This window comes from Podarcis gaigeae (genome assembly GCF_964106915.1).
Source record: "Podarcis gaigeae genome assembly, chromosome: 8".
In the NCBI taxonomy this organism is placed as follows: domain Eukaryota; kingdom Metazoa; phylum Chordata; class Lepidosauria; order Squamata; family Lacertidae; genus Podarcis; species Podarcis gaigeae.
Window position 1 is genome coordinate 51,731,472 of NC_139684.1, and position 18,778 is coordinate 51,750,249.

Genomic DNA, 18,778 nt, shown 5'->3' on the forward strand with positions numbered 1-18,778 from the left:
TGTACTCTTGAGTATCCCCTTGGGGGGGAAGCACTGCTTTTAAATGCTTGCATGTACTACAGTGGTACCTTGGATGTCAAACTTAATCCATTCCGGGAGTCCGTTCAACTCCCGAAACCATTTGAAAACCAAGGCGTGGCTTCCGATTGGCTGCAGGAGCTTCCTGCATGCAAATGGAAGCTGTGTCGGACGTTCGGCTTCCAAAAAATGTTTGCAAACCGGAACACTTGCTTTGCGGCATTTGGGAGCCGATTTGTTCGGGAGCCAAGCTGTTCAAGTACCAAGGTACTAGTGTAATTGCACATGCCAAGACACAGATCCATTTGCTGCAAACAGGAATATCTTCTTCCCTCTGTGCTGTTTGAGGTTGGGCTATAGTTATAATCTGGGCTATAATGTGCATTTGTTTTGCAATTGTTTGTAGATGTTTTATTTTTAACTGTTTCTTGATGCTTTCTAATAGGTTTTTTTTAATGATTTAACTCCATTTTCTTTAAAATGTATCTTTTTAACATTTTGATATTTGCTGCCCTAGGCTCCTTTAGGAGGAAGGGTGGAATAGAAATTTAAATAATAGTACTACTAGTAGTAGTCAGAGGTCTCCATGGTAGAAGGATTCATACTGGCACAGTGATAAGAACATTAGTATATCTTAGTATATTGCTTTCAGAGAGGAAATTTTTGTACATCTCTAATCTGTAGAATTCCAGGAATTGCTCTCCTGATAAGACACTTGGTCCCTTTACCAAAGAGAAGGTATCGTTTCCCTATTTTGGAAGAGCAGTTGCTTTTCTGATACAAAACTACTAAAGTGTCTTCTCTTTGATTGACACCGAAGGTGTTGTCCTTCCAAGGGCACACCCTTTGACCAATTTATGCTTAGGTAGGCACCTTCTCAAAATATGTGACATTGCTAAATTATATTTGGGTGCTCACCTTCCCAGAGGACAAAGCTACTGTCAAGAGGTGATTCCTGACTTTTGCATCCCAACAGCAAAACATCTTTACATGTTCAGGACTCTGGATTCTGAGCTGCAGGTAAATGAGCAAGTAACTACTGCAGCGAGGGACACAGGTGGCACTGTGGGTTAAACCACTGTGCCACTTGGGCTTTCTGATCGAAACATTGGCGGTTCGAATCCCTGCGGTGGGGTGAGCTCCCATTGTTCGGTTCCTGCTCCTGCCAACCTAGCAGTTCGAAAGCACACAGTGCAAGTAGATAAATAGGTACCGCTCCAGCGGGAAGGTAAACGGCCTTTCCGTGCGCTGCTCTGGTTCGCCAGAAACGGCTTAGTCATGCTGTCCACATGACCCAGAAAAACTGTCTGTGGACAAACGTCGGCTCCTTCGGCCAGTAAAGCAAGATGAGTGCCGCAACACCAGAGTCGTTCATGACTGGGCTTAATTGTCAGGGGTCCCTTTACCTTTACCTAACTACCACAGCCATCCCTAACGTGGTTCCTTCCTGCATAGCCAGATTTGGTGGGGCTGATAAGATTTGTAGTTCAAAACAGCAAGAGGACAGCAGCTAGCAATGTCTGAGCTACAGTAATATAATTTTCATTATGATGAAATTTTCCACCAGGCAGAGCAGCTTCAGCTCAGCTACATGGGGTAAAACTTACTGAAATCTAGAGCTGTAGACCAGATTCATCCAAGGTCCAAATCCTGAGCTAAATTGGACCTAGGGGGCGGATCTACATTTTATTGGTTTCAGGGTGGGACAGCCCCTGATCACTACAAATTGGGATGAGTAACCCAGAGCCACCCAGGGCTGTCAGGGCGTGGCATCAGGCAGGAAGCAAAGGCAGGCGTGATGGAGAAGAAAGCTAAGATACCATGAAAATGAAAGACCTTCCAGGCATTTTTGTGGGAGAAGGGGGTGCCCTTCCTGCCAGGCCTCTTCTCTTTTCTGCCTCCCAAAACAGCACTGCATTATACCCTCCCGCGTAACAATCCAGTCCTGCTCAGTTTTTCTAATCCACGTTCTAGCCCTCTGGCCAGCTCTCCTCCTTTCTTCTGCCCCTTCCTTCAACCTCCTGGCAAAGCGGCACCCCTAACTATGCATTTATTGCAATCTGGATCGTGAATGCAGAGCAGATGGCGTGACTCCGCTTTCTCCAACCCAACCTGAGTTGGGGCTGATGAAAGCTGTTGTCTAGAACAGCTGGAGGGCACCCATTTGGCAAAGGTTGATACAATATAATTATCTCTGTGCACACAGAGGCAGAATTTTGGATGTGCAACCTTTCACCTTTTGCTAACTTTGAAAGCCCTGTTGCTGGAGAGGTTGTGCCAGCCATTTGTGTGCTGAAGGGTCCAATCAACTTTGTTTGGCCTAAGTCTGAGATTAATTTTTAAAATAGGAGCAGGTGAGGCTTCTGTGACTGGAGGCGTTTTATCCCTGCTAAAAACTTTCTGGCTGTTCAAAACAGTTTTTATTGTTAACATTGCATCAGAAGTCTGATGTAACATGAAGCGAGTGGTGGCCAGTGCAATTAAACTTTTAAATGCCTTGCACCAACCCTGTCTTCCTCTTTGATGGTTCTAAACCAGCTTTCCCCAGCCCGGTACCCACCAATGGGTACATGATTTTAATAATCAAGAATGGTGGGAATTGTAGCTCAAAACATCCAGAGGGCAGGTGACTGGGGAAGGCTGGTCTAGGGCCATGTGAGTCACAGGTTAAATAATAAAGAACTTTCAGAAATCAGGACTAGATCCAGGTTTGATGGAGCCTTCCATAGAGTATCCAGCATCCAGTCAATTTGAAAGTGCTGTTCAGGGACACTTTTAGTAAACTTAATGGCAACTGCTGAATCAGGTGTTGATGTAAGAAATATTAAAAGCTACAGAGATTTTGGAAGGAATTCAATGTAGCACTAAGTTCAAGGCCCTTAGTGGTGTACTTGTTATGAAGAAATGCATGAATTATATACACATCACCAAATAAGAGGATAAAAAGGGTAAAGGGGACCCCTGACCATTAGGTCCAGTCATGACCGACTCGGGTTGCGCACTCATCTCACTCTGTAGGCCGAGGGAGCCAGTGTTTGTCTGCAGACAGCTTCCGGGTCATGTGGCCAGCATGACTAAGCCGCTTCTGGCGAACCAGAGCAGCACATGGAAACGCCATTTACCTTCCCACCGGAGTAGTCCCTATTTATCTACTTGCACTTTGACGTGCTTTCGAACTGCTAGGTTGGCAGGAGCAGGGACCGAGCAATGGGAGCTCACCCCGTCGCAGGGATTCGAACTGCCAACCTTCTGATTGGCAAGTCCTAGGCTCTGTGGTTTAACCGCAGCACCACCCGCATCCCTCTAAATAAGAGGATAGGTTTGCAGAAAATCTGCACCTCACCTGACTGGATGCCACATCATATTAAGGTGGAAAACAATAAACCAATAAACCAAGGTGGTCTGTGTGGGAGAGAGAGGGAGAGGGAGAAGTAGAGGTTTTGGCTGATGCTGGAATCTGGAGAAGCAGAGGCCTGCCTTGCTCTGTGCCAGACCCAAAGCTGTGACTTGGAGCTTCCCTGGAAACCTAATAGGGAAGCAAGATTTTCATGCTCTGAGCCCCTCCATCCTACACTCGGGTTGTATATATGTGTAAATAAAGATCCCACAGCCTCCATGGACCTACATCCCAAGGAAACGAAACCCTGAGAAAAGGCAAGTATCCCTGGAGTCTCTTGCCACTCGGAGATTAGGGTTGCTCAGTTCAATATGTACATACATCAATATGTGGATTGATATTGTATGTAGACCATCCCATAATGAAAAGTTCTCTGGGCAGCTCAGGCTGTACTTGAGTGCCAAATCTTTAGAGGAAGGGGAGTTGGGGTCTCAATGGTTGCTGGTCTAAGATAGGCATCCTTTTATGACTTGTCAAGCACACACCCCTTAAAAAAATCCTGAGCTGATCAATATGCTTTCCTTTTCATGTTATTACCCTTAGCCCTAGGGAAACTGTGCAAAGCTGGCAATTCATACATGTCTGGTTTTCTCTCTGGGATCTTGATGTGATGAAAACTGTTATGACATGGAGATTGAGTATTACTGTGACCATGTGGAACCCATGTGGTGCCTTCTTGAGCCATTATGGGTTGTTTTAAGGATGAGTGGTTGTTGTTGTTTCCCTTCCATTTCAAGATGTATCTGAACTGTTTGAAATGTTTTATTGCAGCCTTTCTGGTGCCTCCACTCTTGGAGGCATCATGCCTCTGAACACCAGCTGCTGGGAGTCATAGGAGGGGAGAGCGCTGTTGTACTCAGGCCTTGCTTGCAGGATTCCCACAGGCATCCAGTTGCCCACTGTGAGAACAGGATGCTGGCCTCGATGGGCCACTGGCCTCAGTCCACTGCTGAGCAGATTTCTGGTTCTTTCTCAGCAGCATCTTATATATTCTGATTTCTGGGGTTTGTGAATCAGCTTGAGATTTGAATGCTTTACAAAACCCAAGATTATGTTTCTAAGGGTCCATCCTCTGGGCTCTGAAAAAGACAGCTGGGCCCTTTGGCCATTTGTCTCATGGGCATTAACAAAGGCTCTGTGGTCAGAACAGAGCAGCTGATCACGGGCTGCTTGAAACAGTGCCCATTAAGAGACAATGGGATACAGCTGAGTCTTCCCACCACCCACCCAGCCCTGGCTACAAGTATTCTGCACCATGAGCCAATGTAATAATAAGCAAGGATTGGGACGCTACTGCTGGTAGCACTTGATGTACACACTGAGGGAATGTAGATGAGGCTGTCAGTAGGCAGATTGCGATTGTGAAACACACTCTTTTAAACCTTGCTAAGTATGCATTTGACAGCTGGATAAATTTTAATGTTTGCATTTCTTGAAACCTGTAGCCAACCCTTCCACAGAATTGGTTATTTTGAATTAGACTAAGGAATGCAGCCTTCCAATGTCTCTTTGGATTCTCCAACAGCGCACAATCTCTCCTTACCCTTAAGGCATGGCATAGCTAAGGGGATGCCCTCCAGATGTTATTAGAACCCACCACTCATTAGCTTTAACCAGCATGGCTGACAGGCAGGGATGATGGGAGTTGCAATTCATCAACATCTGGAGGGCAACATGCTGGCTAGCCCTGCCTTATAGGCCATGTGTGAGATTTCCCTTTGCCAAGCCCTACTGATTCTCTGCTTCCACGAACTCAACATTTGATATTTAAAAGTGGAGGGCACGTACACAACCACCCCTATTTGGGTTGGCCCTGCTCACTCAGACCCTGATATTCCCATGTTTCATGAGGAAGATCTATGAAGGGTTCTTACTCAAACACAAGTAGAACCCTGCAGATGATCATTGATGCATTGTGGGCATTCCCAACTCAACATTGTATGACCAGGGTTTAGGTAGCCATCTCAACATCTCCTGTGTCAGCTTTATCTGGCTCAGACTTCTCTTTGAACAGGAGGGATATTTGTGGACATTCTGTGGTATCACAGAAGCTGAAGCTCATGGAAAGGATGGGGCTTACTGATATGACAAGTGATAGCTTTATAGTCAATATTGCCAACCACGTGGCTTTTTTATTATTTCATTTGTAACTTTCCCTGCCCAAAATATCTCAGCCAAGACATACTGCAGCCATTGTTATCAGCAATAAAGCTAGGGTAAGCTTTGTAAGAGCTGAGCTTGGGACGTGGAATGGGGGAGCTTTTTGCCAGCTTGAGCAAGACATGCACATTGCATAGCACAGGGCCTAGCTACATGTTACATTAAATGTTTTGCTTGCAGCTATATCAGTTCCACTCCCCACACACCACCACTTTAATTCTAGTACACATGCCCCATTTCTATTGATGCTGCAGTATAGTATGTTGCAATTAGACCATGCTCTCATGGAAATGGGAGGTAGAGATCCCTAGGTTTAAAGAGAGAAAACATTTAATATAAATGCAAAAATTTGGAAAGCAGAAGAATCAACATCACCATACCTTGTATTGTCTCAGGGTTCAGTCAAACTTTAACAAAACTTTCACCGACCCTCCAGAGGCTTTGGGCTTCAGCTCCCAGCAGCTACAGCTAGCATGTAGTCCAAAACATCTGGAAGGTGCCAGGCTGGCAAATGCAGCTCTTGCATCATAACAGAGGGACCTAAGACCGCAGTATGCTGACATACTGTTCCATGGAACAGAGTAAACAGACTACAATCTGAGTCAACTTTGCCACCAGGGAATTGAAACCACCAAACCCTGCATATAAGGAGAGCCTGCTGGATCAGCCACAGACTCATCTAGTCCAGCATCGTGTCCTCGCAGTGACCAACCAGATCCCTGTGGGAAGCTTGCAGGCAGGGCCAGAGCACAACAGCACCCCCACACTTGAGATTCTCAGCAGCTGGTATTCAGGGACATACTACTCCCCGACAATGGAGATAAAACATGGCCGCCATGACTAGTAGCCATTGGCAGCACTATACTCCATGAATTTGTTGTGTTATGGGAATGAATTTTGACAGTGTTCTCTCTTACCTCTGGTAGTAGAATGTGTCCTGGCATGATGTGCACTGCAGACAAGGTCCCTTTGACCTACATCCCTATCTACACCTGTACGCACACTCTCTCTCCCACACACCTTTGGTCCTCCAGATGCTGCTGAACTACAGCTCCCATCAGCCCCAGCAAGCATGACCAATGGCCAGCGATAACGGGAGTTGCAATTCAGCAACATCTGGAGGGCCAAAGGTTCCCCACAAACCAGTATAGAGAAGCCCTTGATGTATTAGAACAGGGAGTTCTGAGGAGTGACTCAAAACAAAGGCAGCTGTCTGACAAGGGAATACCAGGAATCATTTATTACTTAAACAGCCTCAATTTTTTGCACTCACATTCAATTGTGGGTGTAATTTTGTGGGCACAGTGAACGGCAGCTGAACGCTGAACTGTGCAATTGCATCCACAAATCAGCAAGAGGAATTATGTTATACTGCCAGTATCTCTCTAGCTCTAGCTATTTCACACACCTACATACACACACACACACACACACACACACACACGTTCTTACAGTTTTCCGTGTGCACCGTTAGAAATAGGAGACAGTGTTATTTCAGTTCACATTTTGATGCAAACCTGCTGAATTTGCATTGCCAACAACAATGCATGATCCCAAACCCAGACAAAATTTGCAGTTCTACAGATTCTGTGGTATACTTCCTTATGCAAGAAAGTGGCCATTTTGACCAAATATGGTTTTTTTAAAAAAACAACAACTGTATTTTTATTTTTATTTTTTTTAAAAGACTCCACTTAACTTTACAACAAAAGAAAACAAGAGCTCTCCTCAATCAGGCCAAAGGCCCATCTAGACCAGCGTCCTGTTCTCACAGTTCCCCACTAGATGCCCCTATGCAAAGCCCGCAAACAGGACTTGAGTGCCATTCCCCACCTGCAGTTCCCCAAAACTAGCATTTGAAGGTGCATTGCCTCTGATGGTGGAGGAAGAACAGTAGCCATTGATAGCCTTTACCTCCCTGAATTTGTCTTTTGAAGGCATACAAGATATTGGGAAGAAGGAACAGCTATCCAAGTTAGCAGAACTCTGCTTTCTAGCTATGTGAATGGATGTGTATTTTATTTTATCTAGGCATATAGACATTTCTACCCCACCCTTTTAGTGCATATGCTAGGAGTGGGGAACTTTAAGCTCTGGGCCCAAGTACAGCCTTCCAGTCCCTCTGTCTGACCCTTGGGGCTCATCCTAAGCAACACACCTTGTCCTCCTGCTCTGTGCATTCTTGAGCTGTTGCAGTGTTCACGGTCTCTGCGCCTCCCCCTTTAAAAAAACCAAAACCCATCTTGTACACAGTTTTATTTGTTTTGCTTAATTCCCTCCAGAGTTTCTGCAGGCCCAGGCACCACCTGCTGTTTGTGCCAACATGTGATTGCCATCTGCAATGTGTTTGCTTATTCCCATAAATGAAAATTGCTGATGAGTTGTCGTGGTGCATGCCTATTTTGTTATTTTGTGGCATGCCTATTCCCAGTAGCCAGGCTGAGCTTCACCTGAGCAAGACTGGCTGATTTATTTTGAAAGGGCAGAGGGGGAGATACTGAGGCATCGGTGTATTGTCATTGCGTTCCGCCTAGAGGGCTGAAAATGCCCCTAATGTTGCTGCCATGACCACAAGCTGCAAAGGAAGGCAACAAGTTTGCCTCAGTTACCACTGGTTGCATTCATATTCTGCCTTCACTTTTCATTCATTAATTCTTCATTTTATTTGTATGCCTCTTTGTATGTTGGAGGCAGTATCACTCAGGTGGGAAAGTGCTGTTGTGCTAACATCCTGCTTATAGGTTTCCCATATAGGATCTGGCTGGTCACTGTAAGACCAGGATGGAGGAGCATATGGGCCTTTGGCCTACTCTAGCAGGACTTTCCTTTTGTTCTTATGTTCACGTAGTGACTTCATGGTAGAAGTAAGGACCTCTCACAGTTCATGCTCTGAGAGTCTGGCTACACTTTATGCGAAGGGGTGGGGAGCTTGTCACCCTCCAGATATTGCTGAACTCCAATTCCCATCATCCTTAGCAAGCATGGCCAATGATGAGGATACTGGGCATTGTAATTGAGTATCATTGGAGGGGGCACATGTTCCTCACCCCTTCTTGACACATGAAACGAAGCCACATATAAACCAGGCTTTGAGTGTTGTGAATTCAGAAGAATCCCTCAGAGATGAGCAGAGGACGCTGGAGGGGACCACAGAGCCGCTGATTGTTTATCTGTGCTCATTATCTCTCTCCTTTAGCTGCTAATTTCCCCTAAGGGTTGGGAGGGGGGAGCAGGGACAATTAGCAGCTACAGAGAGATCAGATGAGCATTGATAAACAACAGAAGGAAGAATGTGGCCAGCAGCTCTGACATCCCCACCAGCTTTCCATGACCACCTCCAGGGGTCAGAACCCAAGGAGAGTCTACTGGATCAGGCCAGAGGCCCATCTAATCCAGCACCCTGGTCTCAAGGTGGCCAACCAGATGCCTGTGGGACACTGGCAAGCAGGATTGGAGCACAGGAGCTCTTTCCACTCTTTCCACTCCTTTGATTTCCAGCAACTGGAAGCAGAAGATAGACATAGACATCGTGGCTAATAGCCATCAACAGCCTTCTCTTCCAAGAATGCTTCAGAATTTTCAGTAGCCAGAGCCAGGCTTATATGGAGCCAGTTTTCACACAATGCAAGCAATGTCCATTGTCCAGCTCTTAACACTATGCAGAATCTTGGGGATTGGTTTGGGAATGACTTCATTGTAAATCTGAAGAAGTGTGCATGCACACGAAAGCTCATACCAAGAACTAACTTAGTTGGTCTTTAAGGTGCTACTGGAAGGAATTTTTTTTGTTTTGACTATGGCAGTCCAACACGGCTACCTATCTGTAACTGGTTCATTGTAAATGAAGCACTATTTCAGACTTTTACAAGCTCATTTGTTTCCTTCCCCTCTCCCAAAGGATCATCCACGAAGATGGCTTCTCTGGTGAAGATGTGAAGCAGTACAAGCCTGTGGTCTATAGCAACACTATCCAGTCACTGGCAGCCATTGTCCGTGCAATGGACACTTTGGGCGTGGAATATGGAGACAAGGAGAGAAGGGTAAGTGAGAACCCAGGAACAAGTGATTTGCAGTGGGCTGGTTTGTTCGTTGGTTGGTTTCATAGAATTTATGCACGGCTTGGTTGTCTAAAAACCCCCAAAGTGGTTTACAAAGAGAATAAAACAACATCAGCGAAAAAGTGACAAAGCAACTCTACAAAACATTCAAAACACAAAATCAGCAAAACTGAAAACAGATTAAAACATGCATCCACATTCTACACATCTGGTTAGACTTGCTAAAAAAAAGTATTTTAGCAGGTGCTGAAAAGAACACAGTGCAGGCACCTGCTTGGTGTCAGTGGGCAGGGAGTTCCAAAGTGTAGGAGCTGCCACACTAAAAGACTGATATCTTACAAATTCAGAACATTTTTATGTTGCGCCTGTAAAAGTGACACTTCTACAGATTGAAGTGGTCAAGCAGGCATATATGTGGGGTAAGACAATCTCATAAGTAAGCTGGTCCCAATTTATAAGTTGCAACAATAAATAGATTATCAGCAATGACAGGAACATGAAAAAAACCACCAACTTGTACACATACATTTTTAATATGTTTGTAATTGTTTATCACTTGTTGTTTGCTGGCCTGGGCTCCTTTGGGAGGAAAGGCAGGATATAAATTTAAGTAATTAATATCTCATAAGCCTATAGGATGTAAACTGCAATGTTCCAGTTGCACATGCAAGCTGATTCTGGAACTAATTTGAATATTTTGCACAGCCATGCTCATTGTCTCTCCACCAGCAGGTATACAACTGCCCGAATTAGAAACTATTATTTCGGGTGCTATTGCAGTATGAAAAGTCTTGCTGCCTGGGTAGAATGTGTTATGGAACACTAAGTGGTTTTTGAAGGAAAAGCTCATTCCACAATAACACCGTTTTTCAAACTGGTATTCCCCACCTATTTTGGACCAAGGCAAGTGGGGAGGGGCACCAGGTTGGAGACAGCTGCACAATAAGGCTGGCTATTAATGGCATAAACAAATGAGCGGCAGGTAGCAAACAATCAGGGTTGCTGCTTTTCTTCCTGGGCAATATCATTCGGGGTGTGCAGTCAAAGGACTCTCCATTTTGCAAGAAAACTCTCTGCACATGAATCTTATTCAAGCGCCTGCCCTCATGCAGTTACAGTTGCAGAAGAGCAGGCCAGCATTTGCTAGCCCCCCACCCCATCCCATCCTCACTCAGCCCCACTGTCCTCAGTGGGTTGGTAGGGGAACATCTGAAGTGAGGAAGGCTAGACTGAGACTTGGCCATCCAGATGCCAAAATTGCGAAACGGCACAACTTTCCCCCCTTGTTGTTATTTATTAGGGTCGGCAAACCTGTTTGTTTTGGTGTTTTGCTGCAAATATCAGGGCTATGTAACCGTTGTGGTTAAAGCAAAGAGGCTCCTTTTTCTGGTTTGTTTATATGATATGTCAGCGGCATTATATATTTGTACGTTGATTTTCCACCCAGGAGCAAAAGGCTGTGTATTCCCCACCCTTTAGAACAGCCCTGTGAGGTGAGCTAGGCTAAGTTAATACATGTGTGTAGGCAACAGCTTTTGTCAATATAGTTTTGGGGTTGGGTGAGTGTTAATGCAAGGGTTGCAATCTGAATGCAATGTAGAAGGCCCGGAAAATCCTTCTGGCATCCCTGATGATGCCATTGCAGTGGTCCCTGGCCATCTCATGTCTCCAATAGCCAACACCGGATGTGAAAGAAGGATGCAGAGAAGCAACACTGGTGATCATGCCAGTTTGGGGTAGGATGTGGCATCTCCTGGCACTCTTCCCACAGTGGCCCTCTGGCATGTCTGGCTGCTGACCAAGGTACCACTTTCACAGACCTGTGAGTGTGAAACTCCTTGTTTTTGGTGTTCTTACAAAGCCACGCTTTTCCCCATAGAAAACAAAGCAGCTCTTGCTAACTTTGAGCACATTGTTTCTTTTGCATCAGAGGTTAGCAGTCTGCTCTGGGTGCAGGTGCATATGTGGATGTCTAAAAAACAGTCATGGACACCACGGAAATAACCTATTCACAGAAGAAAAACTAGTGAGGCTCACAACCCCTCCCAAACACGTAAAGTGCCTACACCGTTTCCCAAAATAAAATTTAAAAATAAAAATGCAGTCCCCATAACAACCAAGCCCTTTGACCCTAAATTAGAATCCTGACCTGCAATAACTCAGGATGTAGATTTGAAGTTGTCTTAGGCAGATCATCCCAGCATAGAGTTTTTAGAACACAGTTAGGTAACCACCCAAGCTGCCATTGTGCACCTGGTTCCAGTTGCTGGACCTCGGGGTCTTTATTTAAAAAACAAGGTAGAGCCCACAAACCAGGTGTCTTCCCATGCCTGCTGTAGAGAATGATAATCACCTGAAGCATAAGGACCGTTTTTTAACTGTGGCATTGAGGTGCCTTAATTAGGATAGCTAACTTGTTCTGAATAGTCCATGGACTCAGCTAGACTGGTAAAGAAAGACTGATTTATATGCGTTGTGTGTGTGATATAACATTGTGCCAGCAGATGGCGACATGGAGTCCCGCTTTTCTCTACCTGTTTTCCCTGTTTAAATTTACAACACTTTAAGCTGAAACACTTCTTTGATGTGTCTAGATCCAGCCCATGTGACTCTTAGTTTTGCTCTCGTAGACTTCATTTCTGAGTGTCTAGCTGAGCTGCATGGTGATTTCCCATGTCAAACGACTCGGCTGCATCCCTTCATTACTGGAGCTTATTTAGTTGAGAGTTTGTTCCTGGAAACACCAGCAGTTTTCTATCTCCTGGTCAGCTCTTTCCATATCATTCTGCTGCGGTGCAGGGTTGTGTTGCAAAACCAATTCCCTGCACTCTGTTGTGGGATTTTGTGCTATGCACATGCACATCAATCACTTGATTTTTCACAGATCAGTAGCTCAGTGGGAATGACTCACAGCTGAATGTGTGAACTGATGCAAGAGCTTTGTAGGCTGGAGTCGGCATGAGAAGTTATGATGAACTATGGCATTAGATCTGCCTTGGCTTATTCCTGGCATATGCAGGCCTGCACTTAATGTGACCGTTATCAAGAGCTGAACGTGGAGGCCTGTGAATTGGCCTCCCAATGGTTATGTGGGGGTGTCAGAAGGAAAGATGGGTCTCTTAATACTCTGCTGGTGGTGAAGACTTCAGTGAAGAAGCTGCCAGCACCTCAGATATACCGCCCTCCTCACAGTTCCTTTCTTTGTTGTGGAAATTGCACGTAGTAGATATGGGAACTTCACCAGTGGAGGATAGAAAGGGTGCACAATGCAGAAGGGGAGAGGGAGGGAGGAAGAGTTGTGCTCATGTTGCTTTTTGAACTTCTATCTTGCCTGCTCCCATATCTCGCAGCTCATGGTTGCTGCTCCTTTCCAGGCCCAGTTCCAGAAGCTCACATTTGGCCTGGAAACTGCAGATGGGGAGAGTGGCTCTTGCACTCAGGTCCTGCTGGCAGGCCTTCAGAGGCCTCTGGTTGGCCTGTGTTTAAATAGGATAGTGGACTAGATGGGTCTTTGGTCTGATCCCATGGCCAGGCTCTTGATAGGTTCTTAGGTGCATCCACTCAGCTCCCACTCATTTTCCTATTGCAAGCTAGGGATGATCAGGGGAGGAAAGCACCATCGGGCAGGAGCTGTACTTTTCGTGTATTCCTTTTACTGTTCAAGGAAGATTATCCGGCATGAAATGAAGTTCAATACACATTATGTAGCATAAAAGGAGAAGTTCATGCAGCCCTGTAAAATGCAAATGGGTCAAGGGAAAATTCCTCTGGCGTTCCATGTCATAATCAAGTGGATTATTGTCATTCTTTAGCGAAACCTGAGTTCTAAGGCCAGCCACCTAAATAAAACAGAGAGAGAAAGACAAAGAGAAGGGGGGGGGGGAATGAATGAGCAGCACTTTAGGTCTGAAGACTTGGAGAAATTGGAAATTGATTTTCAAGCTATTTCCAAATGGGAGTGAAGAATGCTGGGCAATGCCTTTGGACTGCCTTCATGTTCATTATGGCTCTCCAAGTATGTCAGTTCTCAAATGAAACAAATAATTTACTAAGCATAATGCAGCTTTATTTTCTAGCCTGAGGGACGTTGCTGTGCCCATCATGATCTCTTCCGCTTTGTTCGTTATTCGGGAGGCTTTTTCTAAGGGGCATTTCACCATTTGCCCCATGGCCAGCTGTCCGTTCTGTGCTCTGCCACCCCCTTTGTTTATTGCTGCCTCAACTGCTCATGATTGGTTGCGCAATTCCTTTTCTTGCCATCCATTAGCTGGCTGCGATGGGGGTTTCACCAAGTGGAATGGCCCTCCTTCTCCTCTCTTGTCTACGTTCCTAAGAGTTCAGAAGCAAATGAATCTTCCCTTGATGCAGAGGGAACCCCATTCCTCTGTCCCAATTGGCTCTGTGGGTGAGGCCTGCCCAAAATGAGTGTCTGGCGCAGCAAAAGGTGGGTGGCACCAAGTGCCCACCCCCTCTCCCAGCCGCACAGGAAGATGGAAGCCCCCAAGGACCAGCTGCAGTCACGCTGAGTAGCAAGCAACCCCCTCAGCCCCAAGCCCCATGTGAGCACATAGTCCCTTCATGTAAGTTAGGTAAGACTCTGGCCTAATGGTGTTACTGGGGTGGCTCTGTAGGTGACAATGTGGCTTACTTCATTTGCTTCACAATGTGACAAGCCCACTCTGCTGTGTTTGAGGTCCTTCATCATCATTCTCTGGGGATTGGATGGACTTCTACCCCAAAGCCCCACCCTGACAGCCCCACTTCGATTAAAATGTGGAAGAGTTACTGAAGAGTTGATAGAGTGGTGACACGGGCCACATCTCCCACTCATGAGACATCAGTTGGACCATACGGGAGATGCAACCTGATTTTGTTGCTACTCGGGGAGTGCACCTCATAACCTTTGGATGGCAAATGTTCTAAAATGGGAGGACATTAGGGTCAAAATGACTGCAGTCCAGCTGTTGCATCAGCTAGCTGGTACACAATAATACCGGAATCAATCATGTTTAATGCACACTGGATTATGTAAACAGCCAAATAGGGCTTTGATATTAATTGATGGAAGAGAGAAATCTTCCAGAGTAGACATTCAAATGGTAGCTTTGCCAGATTCTGTTAAGCTATTTGGAGGCAGTAGTGTGGCTCTGGGACGCGGGTGGCGCTGTGGGTTAAAGCCTCAGTGCCTAGGACTTGCCGATCGAAAGGTTGGTGGTTCGAATCCCCGCTGCGGGGTGCGCTCCCGTTGCTCGGTCCCAGCGCCTGCCAACCTAGCAGTTCGAAAGCACCCCCGGGTGCAAGTAGATAAATAGGGACCGCTTACCAGCGGGAAGGTAAACGGCGTTTCCGTGTGCGGCTCTGGCTCGCCAGAGCAGCGATGTCACACTGGCCACGTGACCCGGAAGTGTCTCCGGACAGCACTGGCCCCTGGCCTCTTAAGTGAGATGGGCGCACAACCCCAGAGTCTGTCAAGACTGGCCCGCACGGGCAGGGGTACCTTTACCTTTACCTAGTGTGGCTCAAACTAGTAGCTGGGGTTGTTAGGATGAATTTCATGGAAGAAGCACTGAATGTGTCCTTGAATGTTATTTTTCTTACGAATTTTCTTACGATTTTCTTTTTTCTTTTTAAAAAAGCAAGTTTCTAGACCTTATGGTGGTAAAGTTCTTCTTGAAAGTTCCTGGGCAATGCCAGCTCAGATGCCTGAAGCATGAGAGCACACTGAACAAATCTTTCAGAACCTGGAGTTCCTTGCCGCTCTTGAAATAAAATAGGAAATAGGAAAAGTTATAAAAAAGAAAATACATTGAGAGAGAGAGAGAGAGAGAAATCATGCAAGATATATTATGTAAATCTGCCAACTTGATACATTTTGTAATAGTTGCAGCTTTTCCTGGGGCAGGTTTTCATAGAATCATGGAATTATATAAATATAAAGGGACCCCATGGGTCATCTAGTCCAATCCCCTGCAATGCAGGAATCTCAACTAAAGCATCCGTGACAGATGGCCATCCAACCTCTGCTTAAAAACCTCCATTGAAGGAGAGTCTGCCACCTTCTGAGGTAGTCCATTCCTTCATCAAGCAGCTTTTACTGTCAGAAGGTTCTTCCTAATGTTTAGTTGGAATCTCCTTTCTTGTTTGAATCTGCTACCACCCCCAGAAACGTAGCTATTTATGTTCCTGTGAATAGTCAACATTTGTTGCATAGAATGTGGGGCACATTCACACTGTACATTTAAATCAGTATCACACCACTTTAAACAGTCCTGACTTCCTCCAGAGAATTCTGAGAGAGTTATAGTTTTTTAAGGATTCTGAGAGTTGTTGAGAGACCTGGAGTGGCTTAACAGTCAACCCCTCTTCCCAGGAAACTCTGGAAATTGTAGTTCTGTGAGGGGAATAGGGGTCTCCTAGCACCTTTAACAAACTACAGCTCCCATAATTCCTTGAGGGGAGGCATGACTGTTTAAAGTGGTATCATAGCATTTCCAATGTATGGTGTGAATGTGGCCTAGTTCCCACACATTAGTTCCCTAGTGTGTGCACACTCAGAGGATGACCTCCAAACCATCCTAAATATCTTCGCAGAAGCTTACAAAAAGCTTGGCCTATCGCTCAACATCCAAAAAAACTTGCACCAGCAAGTACAAAATAACCCCTCTGCAGCGCCACAAATCCAACTCAATGGTGTAACGTTGGAAAATGTTGATCACTTCTCCTACCTAGGCAGTTATCTTCCCACAAGGGTAAACATTGATGCCGAAATCCAGCATTGCCTGAGCTCTCCCGATTGAAGTGCAGAGTGTTTGAAGACTGGGACATTCACAGGGAAACCCAAAAGCTTGTTTACAAAGCTATTGTACTACCAACCTTACTATATGCTTGTGAAATATGGACCACTTATAAACGCCATCTCCAACTCCTTGAAAGATTCCATCAACGGTGTCTCCAAAAAATTTTTGCACATCACTTGGGAAGATAGGTGAACTAATATCAGTGTACTGGAAGAAGCAAAGATCACCAGTGTTGAAGCAATGATTCTTCAACATCAACTTTGTTGGACTGGTCATGTTATGCGGATGCCTGATGATCATCTTCCAAAGCAACCACTCTATTCTGAACTTAAAAATGGAAAGCGTAATGCTGGTGGTCAACAAAAGAGGTTTCAAGACTGTCTCATTTCTAGCATATCCAAGTGGCAAGTGCTGGGAATACACCTGCCTGACACCTGAAGAGTTGCTGCCACAAAGGCATATTTAGGCACAGGGGAGAATTTTGAATCAGCTTTCAAGTAAAGGTGAACCTGACTAATCTTCACTCCCTGATACAGTATGCCAGCAGTAACACAGCCATCCCTTGAAATTCGCGTTTATCCAAATTTTGCATAGCGGTTCACAGGCGTATAAGTATAAGTAACGTGTGCGTGAAAATTGTATAAGTTAGTGAACATAACCCTAAAACAAGAATTACATTGGGAGAAATTGTTATGTAAATATATCTTATGAGGAACGGTTGAGGGAGCTGCATATGTTTAGCCTGGGGGGGGGAGGAGGAGACTGAGAGGAGATATGACAGCAAGCTTGTTTTCTGCTGCTCCGGAAGGTAGGACGCAAACCAATGGCTTCAAATGACAAGAGAGAAGATTCCAGCTAAACATCAGGAAGAACTTTCTGACAGTAAGAGCTGTTCGACAGTGGAACGGACTCCCTCGGGAGATAGTGGACTCGCCTTCCTTGCAGGTTTTTAAGCAGAGGTTGGATGGCCACCTGTCATGGATGATCTAGTAGAGATGCCTGCATTGTAGAGGGGTTGGAATAGATGACCCTTGAGGTTCCTTCCAACTCTACAATTCTATGGTTCTCTGTAGATCTGCCCTCTGTAGCTTTGAGGATTCTACAGCAGAGTCCAGCTTCTTGCCTGAATTCCACAAAGTGGTCCAGGTGGGCTCGAGAGCAGTCGGCCTGTGAACCCTTGGGGCTTCCCACTCTACCGCCACCCCTGTTTGGGAAGGCCTGGTGGAGGCAGAGGGACATGCAGCCATGTGTCTGTACTTGTCTGTGTGGCTCTTCTGAAAATGTAACCGGAGTGCCGACCAGTGTGGTGTTTTTGAAGTCTGCTCTACATCTTGGTAATGTAGCTTCTGTCGTCATGGCAGCATCTCTAATCCTCACTTAGAAGTAATCATTTAAGCCCGCTTCCTTGATTCTCTTTGAACCTGGAGCTGCATTTATCAGGGTGAGAAGAAAGAAAGGAGCTATCAGCAGCATAAAATACGAAGCTGGACTGGGCCAGGATACGGCCGACCTTCTCTCTCTAGCCACCTTTGAGTGTGGCAACATTGAGACATCGAGGGGTGGAGGTCCGCTAATTAAACTGCAAAGGGGAAAAAGCTCTTTGTCCATCAATTCTCCTCCCCAAGCAAAGCTTTCCATATTATTTTGTGCTTAGTTCCCTTCCATTTCTAGCCCACTTTTGTTCCCACTGTGAAACACAAGGTGTCATAGATGGTTTACAAGAAGTATTAAAATTATCTGTGAAAAAGAGTTTAAAACCAAGCACTTAAAACATTTGAAGGAAAATCAAAATTAACAAAGATTCAAACATGTTGACATCTACATATTTGCCTAAAGAAAAAAAATGTTTTAAGCAGAAGCCGAAAAAGGTTCCCTGGAGACTCCTGCCAGATGTCAACAGGCAGGGAGTTCCGAAGTGTAGGTGCTGCCGCATTTAAAAAAATCTATTTCATGTAAGTGCAGACCAGTAAGCACACCAGTTCTTCCATGGAGAGGGAAGCCTTTCGCAACCCAAGGGGCCACATTCAATGGTGGGCATGGCCAGAAGCAAAACTAAGTGTGGTCTGAAACAAAAGTGGGCAGAGCAACAGATGGGACTTCAATCATTGTGTAGTAGGCCACTTTCCAGTCTTGCAAGAGCCGGAGGTCTCTGCACAACTGCACCCACCTCTCCATCCAGGCAAGCGGGAGGCATGACTGCAGCTCATATGCATGTTCCTGCCAGGCAAAATCACACCAGGAGGATGCAGAGCTGAGTTTGAGAGACCTTGAGGACTGCATTTGGCCCCCAAGCTTGAGGTCCTCCACTCCTTATTTTCATCCTCCACCTGGTCTTCTCCACACTCCCA

At 45.6% G+C, this 18,778-nt stretch overlaps 1 protein-coding gene across 2 annotated transcripts in view; it reads left to right on the forward strand.

Moving 5' to 3' along the window:
• GNAO1 (G protein subunit alpha o1) overlaps positions 1–18,778 on the forward strand; it is a 167,957-nt gene that overhangs the window by 60,879 nt on the left and 88,300 nt on the right. For both annotated transcript variants that reach the window (XM_083749979.1, XM_083749978.1), the window contains exon 3: positions 9,474–9,615. In XM_083749979.1, the coding sequence (XP_083606105.1) occupies positions 9,474–9,615 (142 nt within the window). The remainder of the gene's footprint in view (positions 1–9,473; positions 9,616–18,778) is intronic.